Source organism: Cariama cristata, unplaced genomic scaffold (genome assembly GCF_000690535.1).
Source record: "Cariama cristata isolate BGI_N322 unplaced genomic scaffold, ASM69053v1 scaffold579, whole genome shotgun sequence".
Taxonomy (NCBI): Eukaryota; Metazoa; Chordata; class Aves; order Cariamiformes; family Cariamidae; genus Cariama; species Cariama cristata.
The window spans coordinates 20168-29856 of NW_009634997.1; the positions used below are offsets into that span (position 1 = coordinate 20168).

Sequence of the window (9689 nt, forward strand, 5' to 3'; positions counted from 1 at the left end):
TATGACATCTCCAAACAGGAAGGCAAAATGCAATTATGTCTTTGGGAGTACAGCCAGGATTTCAGGGCTAAAAATCAGGCTCTCCAGTGCCAGGAGTCCTGTCAGGACCTTAAGAAGTTGGTGGCGAGGCGTTGTGCTGTTGCATTAAATTGTTCCTTCTTTGGGATCAGCAGAAAATTGCTTCCTGTGATTTTCCCTTTTGTCACTGTCAGAGTCCAGGCACAGCTTTGGATTTACACATACTGGAAAGTTGACACCACCTTGAATACAACTGATCTGCTTTAAGGCAGGAGGTATATGAGAAGGCTAAGAGCTGCCTGGAACAAAGAGAAGAAGTGGGGTTAGAGCCATAAATCAAGCAGCAGGAGGTGAATGACAGGCAGTGTAGCTTATCAGTGAGAACAAGGGCTAGGATCATGTCTGCTAGTTCTGATGCTAGTATGGATATGTTACTGCTTTTCTCTGAGCCTCTGTTCTTTGTGCAAAACAGGGATGATGCAACCTGTTTCACCAAAGCTTCAAAAATGCTAAGTACATATGGAAGAGGGAGAAGGAAGGGGTAACCGCAACTGATAAATCAGACTGTCTTACATCCTCCCATCTTTCCCTGTAGAGCTTTGACGATGGTGATTCTCGCTTGGACTCCACTGAATTCCTGAAGTTTGTGGAGCAGAATGAGACTGCTGTCAACATCACCACCTACGTGGACCAGGAGACCAACAAGCTGCTCAGGTGGGCAGTGGACAGGATGCCAGAAGGAGGGCCAGGGGGCCACATGTGGTAGAAGGGGGCATGAAAATCCACTCCTGTAAAATATCGGTTAGGGCTGGCACTAACAAAGATAACTGTGTATGAAGTGGCTTCTCACTTAATTAGGTGTTAATACCACCAAAAGGAACAGTCCCACCCCTACCCTTCACGTTAGGCATGTGTTCCAATCCTATTTTTCCTTAAATCTAGTAGGTGTGCAGCCAGAAGGTGAGTTGGGTGACAGAAAATTTGTCTTTTATTTCCTAATAAATTAGCTTTCCAGAGCACTTTTTACTGACCTTTTGTCTGATAGCTAGATCCAGTGCAAGGAAGATAGTGGGAAAACACAGCTCATGAGCAACCTGCAGTTAGAGCTGGTGCATCGCATGAAAATGTAGTTTGAGAGGTTTTCCTTTCTCTCTGTGTGTGCCACTGTGTGCGAGACAATGAGGAGAACAGGCTGCTTGTGGTTATGCTGTGCTTGCATCTCTACTCGTGTGACAGCATGTCGATGTCAACAAGGTCCTATTCCTGCTTTTCTGAATATCCCCCCACTTCCTGGCCCTTCGCCAGACAGAGAGCATTTTGTGACTATTTTTCTTTTGTCTGTATCCTGTGAGGTTTTCCTTACAGAAGCCACTTCTGCCAGGCATCGCAGAGCCTTTGTAGTTATTACTGGTTTTACTCATCTATACTCTGAAGCCAGTAGAGCAGGGACCAGCCTAGTACAGCCCTTTGCAGAACATGCCTCTGTGTTTCCTTTCAGGGGACTCTGCGTAGATGCTCTCATCGAGCTGTCAGATGAAAATGCTGACTGGAAGCTCAGCTTCAATGAATTTCTCAAGTGCCTCAGCCCCTCCTTCAACCCACCAGAGAAAAGTAGGAACACCTCACTTATATTGGGGAATCAGAGGGGTCCTGGGAAGGAGGAAGGAAAAGAGATCAGCTTTGGGCCACACATTGGATGCTGTAACTCTGCTCCCAGAGACAATGTTGATATATGCGCACCTCTCATCTGACAGCACCCCTTGTCCCTGCATTGTCAAGAGTGCTGCTTTTTCTGTCCCAGAACTCCCACAGCTCTTGTGATGAAAAAGGTTTGGATTTTAAAAGCAAGAGCATAGGTCAAATGGATATGGTATGCTTGGAAGGACAAGGCATGTATTTAACAGTGTGGAAATAAATCATGTGAGGAGTTCATGTCTGGATAATTTAGGAAAGTCAGACCAGACCAAAGTCCTGCTATGCTCTGCCTTTCACACGGAGAGCCTCCCTGATGAACATCTCAAAGTTCACTATTCTTCCAAATCCTGCTTAGTGCTACAGTTCACATGAAAGCAGCTTAGTGTTCTGCTGACCAGGCATGCCTAGCCATTCATCTAATTGTCTCCTCAGGAGGTGCTGGTCCAAAGGTGCCAGATTTACATCCCACTGCGGTGGCACCGAGGAGCAGACAGAGGCTATGCTTCCTATGGAATATTAAGTTGAACCCTCTGTTGCCCGTTTCAATGGGAAGCTAGGGATGCTGCACCTCCCCCAGAAAACATCATCAGCTGGTTTTCACTTAATAGTATACGTGCCCTTGAGTGCTGTGGGGGCCTCAGCTTAAACATGTAGTAGAGCTGTGAGAAGAAATGTGAGCTGAAATGAGAAATCACTTCTTTTTTACCTTCCTTTCTCAGGATAACAGCAAATACACAAATAATTTCCCCAACTTCTCCCCATCTGGAACAGGAATTGTTTCAGAGCAACCAAAACTTTCACTTTGGGGATTCTTTTCTATGTATAACAGATTACAAAATTCAAACAAATCCAATATTGAGATTTTATTTGGAATTGAGAAACTGAAATGTGTTCTTTTGAGGAAGCAAAATGAAGCGTTTGACTTTGCCAAATTATTTTTTGGCTGATTTCACACACCAAATTCAGCATGAATATTTTAGTCATTATGAAACTTTTGGTAGTTAGGGGAAGGAAGGGCTTCTCCAAAACCTTGGACCTCTTCTCTCTGAAGGCATCTCCAAAGTATGTTGTCTTTAGCAGAAGGAAGGGCTCCTCCAAAACCTTGGACCTCTTCTCTCTCAAGGCATCTCCAAAGTATGTTGTCTTTAGCCTGCTCGCTATCTCACAACCACTGCTGTTATTTTGTGCCTCCCTAGAGTGTGCCCTGGAAGACGAAACCTATGAGGACGGAGCAGAGACCCAGGTGGAGTGCAACCGTTGCGTCTGTGCCTGTGGGAACTGGGTGTGCACTGCAATGACATGCGAGGGTCCGTATGCTCTCCAGACAATTACTGTATTTGGTTTAGTACAAAAGGGATTTTTGCTTTCTCTCTTTCCAAGGGCACCAGCTGTCCAGATTTCTTCTCTCTCTAGCTTTTCCTCAGCTTCTCTGTGGGTGGCTTCTGCATCACCCTTCTGTGCTCCAAGTTGGCCAAACCCAAGCTGATTCTGTTCTAGAGGTCAGAAAGTGTGTAACTGGGATGGGGGCAATGCTGCTGGGGTTTGTAGTTTGGATTTGTTATGAAAATTCAGTACCAGATTTTCCAGACCAGAGCTACTCTGCGTCCAGCTGGCTTGGGGCATGGACAGACCAAACAGGTCACTGTCTGCAACTGTATGTGTAGGTGTGAGCCAGTCAGCTTCCCTGTATATGTGTCAGCATCCTCACTGTATCTGTTTATGGTATCTGTAAAGCAGGAGCTAGGGTCCTGTCTTGCCCCAGAGGGGAGATAGGAGACTTCATCCAGTAATGCCAAGAAAGCACTTTAGCTTCTTGCCATAGAAACTGTAGTAGAAGAAAATAATGGTGATGGAGATGAAGGGAGGTCGTGTTCATAGTAAGGCAGTGTTGTTAGTCTGTCTGTTCTTCCTTTGGAAGGCCCTTCTTAAACTTTCACAGCCGTGTTACAACTGTGAGAAGTGGTGGTGGGGTTGTGAACAACAGTTCCCTGTTTTGCCTTCTGACAGATGGTGCAGGGCAGGTGCAAAGCCAGTTTTTCCCTGCCTTGGGAAATGTAGAGGTCCTTTTCAGGGAGCCACAGCCACCCTCCCAGCACTGCGCTGCATTTTTCTGGCCTTCTTCCCAAGAAACCAGGCCTTTGCATGAGCTTTGTTTTCAGTGCTGTGCGGGAGCTGTCAGCAGTACGTTAGTTCAGATCTATAGTCAGTAGCTTGGGCAGAGTAGGAGAGAGAACAGCAAAAAGTATGTACAGTTTCTTTCATGTTTCTCTGGCCTTCTGCAGCAGAGGCTTCGGGTTCACCTCAGCCCAGACTTGGCTGTGGCAGCAGGAACTCACCTCAGAAAAGATAACTGTAGTACTGATAGAGCTGCCAGAGGAGCTGTGGGTAGGTCTCAGAGGTTAAGCAACTGAATGAGAGACTCATTTTCTTACCTCCCCAGAAACAACCTTCAAAGTTGCTATGCAACACCCGGTCTTGCTGTCTACTTTGTTCCCTGCATCCATGGCAGAAGCACGCAATGGGACAACAATTCCTTGACTTTCTGCCATGTCAGAGCAGCAGAGGGGTTAGAGGCTATTGTTAGAAGGGTAATAAAGTGAACGAATCAGATTGGATACATCAGCAAGTTGTGTCTCCACTGAGTGAAATTACAATAACTGATGCCTAATGAAGAGGTACTGGGATAGCACTGAGCTTCCATTTATTCCCTATGAGAGGCCAAGATGTTTGAACTAATTATAGGTGCTGCTTTGGAATAATATGCAGCCTCTTCCTTGTGGTTTTATTATTTATCATGTGGAAGGGAGAGATGGGGACAGACTGGATACCCAGGTTCTGAAGTCCCAGGCAGCCACAAGGCCAATTCTCTTCCTAAGAAGCCAACCCATACCTTCTCCAGCAAAACCTTCCTAAGCTTGAGGTATGCTGTGGCTGACCTGCCTCTTTTTGTTCTATGTGGTTCAACCTCTGAAATTTGCATCCCCTGTTTGTGATAATGCTGAACTCCATTTCTGTTTGCAGGGAAGAATGAGAAGGTGCCTGCTCACAGACAGCGACCTGATGAAGACTTGACTGAGGAGGAGCTGGCTAGATACATTCAGGAACTGCAGAAGCATCAGGTTAGCATGAGGCTGGGAAGGTCTGCTTGCATGAAGTCTCTCCTTGCTGGAGGGGTTGCCTCTGCTTCTGTCACTTGGAGACTTCTGGTAAAAGGGGGAGCACGGTAAAGAGGGGTCTCTGTTGCCTGTGGGGACAAATACAGGTGTGAGGCTTGGAGGTGTAAGACAGTGTTGGCACTGTTCGTGGATGGACCAAAGGCTTGGGCACTGCCAGCTCCTGTGTCTGTGCAGAGCTTCACTTTTGTGCTCTGTTTCTCTAGGAGACGGCCGAGAAGACCAAGAGAATGAGCACCAAGGAGATGTAAGGGGCCTCCACACCGGAGGAGCCCAGGAGGATGGGCCCAACCTGCCACCCTGTCCTCCAGTGCGGATCTCAGTATGCACAAGTGTCTGCTACAGTTGCCCAGTCACAGATATTTACATTGTATAGCGATGGGTTATTTGTTTTGTAATACACAGAGAATGGGGCCAGGAAAGGGGAGCAGAGCCCACCTGTTCAGGGAGCTTCATTGCTGGGGCCTTGGAAGGCTGGGAGGGACTTAGAGCAGCCTCTGGGACCCTTTCCCAGAGCAGACAGCTGCTCCCTCCAAGAACTAACAGGGATTTCTTGTTCCCCTGGATCTGGGGAAAGGATGGAGGTCAGTGCTGGATAGAAAAAGGGGTGTTCAATTGATGTAATTGTCGGCACCAGCCTTGGCTGCAGAAATACAGGCCTGGCAGGTTTGTGGCTGAGCACGTGTGGTGCAGGGCATTATTAGCCAAGGACCTTGCCCTGCTTACCCTCCCCTTTGGTTCGAGCTCCTCAAAGCTGGTCAGCCTGGTGTGACACCTGGAAGTCATGGTGCCATGCTGCTGGCATGAGTCCGGCACGTTCCTCCTTGCTTTCCACTGGACTGTCCCCAGCAGCTCCTCCAGTACATTGTGGGCTCCGACACAACATGGTTCCTTTTGACCTCATCTCACTCTTACTCTCCCTGCCCCCTCCTTAGAGGTGCTATCATATTTTTTTCTTATCACATTCACATGCTGACTCCCCCTTTTGTTTTGTTTTTTTTATTACTTTATTTCCTATGGTAGTAATTCAGCTTTTGTATGTTTCGTAGCTCTAGATCTTTCAAGAACATGCAACATGTGGGTTTTTGTTATTGACAGTCCTGTAATGCCTATGCACAGTTTGTATCGCACTGCGCTCAGCCACCGTGAACAACACAAGCAACTTGTGAGCCCTGCGCTACAGGGTATTTCTCAACAGGGGGACAGCAGTGTCCCTCATGGGAAGAAGAGACAGGGCTGGATGTAATTAGTTTAACCAGGCATGGATTGATACTGCAGCTCTCTAGCTCTTGCTCCCTTAGCTAGCATTGACCATGTGGTCAAAGTCCATGCTCATGCCTCTCTGAATTGCCCAGAGGGAAGTGCCAAGTAATCTAGAGACAGAGGGACCAGGCAATCCCATTAGTAACATATCTTAAAAGGCTTAACTACATAGAAAACAGTGTAGTTGGAGTCAGGGCTGTTAGCCGTCGTCTTGGGCTTTCCGTCTCCCACTGGGATAAGGCAGCAGCATTATTCTTTGATTCCAGGTCTGAGTTTGGAGTCAGGGCTGGAAGCCTTATTGCTAACATATTTCACAGTGTCTTTGATCAGACCATCTTTGACCGCCCTCACATCCTTTCATGGGTCATTTTCATCTGACCCGTTTCTCAGAGCATTGGTCCTAGGTATAAATAAAATGCCGTTTTGTTGACAATCACCTCTGTAGCCTCAAGTGCAGCTGATTTTCTCCTGCAGTTGTCAAATGTACTTCATAAACTCACACACATGAACATCCAGTTTCCACGTTCCCTTCATGCCCCTGCTGTGCGTCCCAAGCAGTTACACGTACCCTGAGATGACTGCTTGTGAATTCCATCTTCCTGTTTGGGAGCAACTTCAGCAGTTGTTGCCAGGAGTCTTGCAGTCCCTAGTGCTTACTCAAGCAAAACTCCACTTGCATCTGCAAAAGAATGTTCTGCTTGAGTGAAGATCAGCAGGACTTTTGTCCCAACCTTTCCCTTTTTGCACACTGCTTTCCTTGGGGAGGAATGAGCTGGTACCTAGCAAGTGTAGGAAAAGAAGAAAGCTTAGTCCTTCCTGTGGTCTCACTCATGAGCCAGATTTGTTAAAGGCTGTCTGGTCTTTGAGCTGTTTTCCTGATGTGAACCCAGGGGACTTCCACTGGCTTTGGCACAGTGCCGCATTTCCAGTGAGAATCATAATCTTTCCTGCCATGCTCGGAGGTTTTGGCATAATAAATACTGAAGGGGTCTGGTTCTTTTCCTGTGAGGGTCTGGATTTGAGAAGCTATCACTTGTGAAGGTGAGGGGAATGAGTCCACAGGAGCTGAGGGTAACGTGGACAATGCTACACTGGGTCATTTTTTTGTGTCATTGTTTGTGTTCTGATGGCACTGGAGGAAGTGGTTGGTGGAATGGGAGCACCCATTGGACATACCCTCGCTCCTCCCCAACAGTATGAGCAAAAGAGCTTCATATGCTGGATCTGGAGTCACAGGAACATTGTTAATAAATGTTTTGCTTTATTCCGGCCCTGCTCTGAAAGGTAGTGCCTGCCTCCCAGCTCACTTCCTTCTAGCTTGGATCATTAAAGTGCCTTAGAGAAAACAACAGCTTGCCTTAAAGGCTTTGCCTGGATGGGGATAACATCTTATTGTCTAGTCAGGAATATCTCCAACTGGGAGAACCAGGGCATGTGCAGGAAGGGGAGGCTAATCCACAGCTGAAGGGCTTCTGTAGGCTGCATTATGCGATACGTTGCCTAGTCGCCTTCCTGTCTCCTGCAGATGCACGGTCTATGAGGACGGCAGCTGGGGATGGCTGAGGGATGGGCTGCTCTCTCAGGCAAGGCAAGCTGAGCTCTCTGACAAGCCATACAACAAATCCTAGGGTAGCCTCGGGCAGCGGGGTAGGAGTGCGGTGAACATGCCTCTGCGGAAAGGGCTGCCGCCTGTGGAGCCTTTTCCTCCTTGTGCCCTCCAAGGGAAGCGCAACTCTGGAGAGCGATGCCAGTTCTAAGGGCTACGGTTCCCAAAGGGGACCGAAACATCTCGCCTCCCCACGGCGAGGGGAAGGGCAACCAGTTGGTGAGTGATGCCCAGAATGTATCGTCCAACAGGCTGGTCAGTCGCTAACTTCTGCAGGGTGACTTGGCTGCTAGGGAAGGAAGTGCTGAATTCCAGCCATTGCCCTCTGGGACAATTGCTGTACAGGCTGCAAGGGGCAGGGAAGGCTTTTTTTTTTTTTTCAAAAAGCCAAATTTAAAGAAACAAACAAAAAAATCCTACTCCTCCCTCTATATTCCTTCCTGTACGTGTGTGAAATTTATCAGTATTCTGTAGGTTTCCTTAGTGCACTTACTTTACTTGATTTTGTAATTTTTTTGAAGCAGGGGGGTTTGGATATACTGCCAAATAAATGAAACAAAAATTTAAAAATAACGTATGTTTTGTTTTATTTCTCACAAGCCACATTCCTCATTTTCCTCTTCCAAAAAACAAATCAGCTGTCTTTTTGCACATTTATATGCAGATCTCAATGCGCTTGGCAAATGTGAGCCATGACTGTCTCTGTTTTATAGCTGGGGAAACTGAGGTACAGCAGAGAGAAGTGGAAAGTTGCAATCGCATGGCAAGCCCGCGGCAGGGATGCAGCCATGACTCCTGCCTCCCAGCCATGTGCTTTTAATGATGAGATTGCTCCACAATCCTTTCAGTATCCCCTGTTCGGTCCCCCAGCACATGCTCCCCCCCGTGCCATTGGGAAAAAAAAACCTAGCAGCTCTCCACGTGTGCTGTGATCACAAGATGAACGTGAGTTAGGGTCATGCTGCTGGTAGAAAGGCAAACCGCTGTAGAATGGGAAGAATGCAGAGGCACACAGTACGGGGCAATTGCTCTGTCCTGCGTGGCATCGGGGGAGTCTCAGCTGGAGTACCTTCTGGTTTGGGCAGTGCCTTTCACAAAACAGGTGAGTCAGGTGGAAAGAGCCCAGAGGCAAGTAAAAATGGTAACTAAAGGCCTTGATAACATGACTTACAAGGAGAGATCAGAAGCCTTAGGCACAGGTAAGAAGGAAAGCTCTAAATGTTTGCCTTCAGGTGGAGACTGCTAGCAAGATGAACATACCCATCTCACTGTGGCTGATGGGACACCAGCTTCAGTTGCAGCAGCCAAGGCAGATCTAGATGAGACATCAGGGAATGTGTTTGAAAAGGTTAGCAAAGAACTGGAAGACACTTCCTTGATATTTCAGAGACTTCCTGCCCGTATGGATTTTAAGAACAGACTACAGTAAAAGCTATCAGGAATAGACCAAGTATAGCTGTACTGTGTTCAGTTTAGGGTCCCTCACTACAAGAAAGACATTGAGGTGTTGGAGCGTGTCCAAAGGAGGGCAACGAAGCTGGTGAAGGATCTGGAGCACAAGTCTGATGGGGAGCGGCTGAGGGAGCTGGGGGTGTTTAGCCTGGAGAAGAGGAGGCTGAGGGGAGACCTCATTGCTCTCTACAACTACCTGAAAGGAGGCTGTGGCCAGGTGGGGGTCGGTCTCTTCTCCCAAGTAACAAGTGTTAGGACAAGAGCAAGCGGCCTCAAGTTGTGCCAAGGGAGGTTTAGATTGGGTATTAGGAAGAATTTCTTCACCGAAAGGGTTGTCCAGTGCTGGAACAGGCTGCCCAGGGAGGTGGTGGAGTCATTTAAAAGGCATGTAGGTGGTGCTTAGGGACATGGTTTAGTGGTGGTCTTGGCCATGCTAGGTTTATGGTTGGATTCCATGATCTTAAAGGCCCTTTCCAACCTAA

The 9689-nt window shown here is 47.6% G+C and overlaps 1 protein-coding gene across 1 annotated transcript in view; it reads left to right on the forward strand.

The window, feature by feature from the left end:
• Positions 1 to 5868, forward strand: part of FSTL1 (follistatin-like 1) — a 12591-nt gene extending 6723 nt beyond the window's left edge. The window contains exons 5-9 of the mRNA XM_009707318.1: positions 614 to 732; positions 1517 to 1629; positions 2910 to 3020; positions 4735 to 4832; positions 5093 to 5868. Of these exons, the coding sequence (XP_009705620.1) occupies positions 614 to 732; positions 1517 to 1629; positions 2910 to 3020; positions 4735 to 4832; positions 5093 to 5137 (486 nt within the window). The 3' untranslated portion in view covers positions 5138 to 5868. The remainder of the gene's footprint in view (positions 1 to 613; positions 733 to 1516; positions 1630 to 2909; positions 3021 to 4734; positions 4833 to 5092) is intronic.
• The last annotated feature ends 3821 nt before the right edge of the window (positions 5869 to 9689 follow it).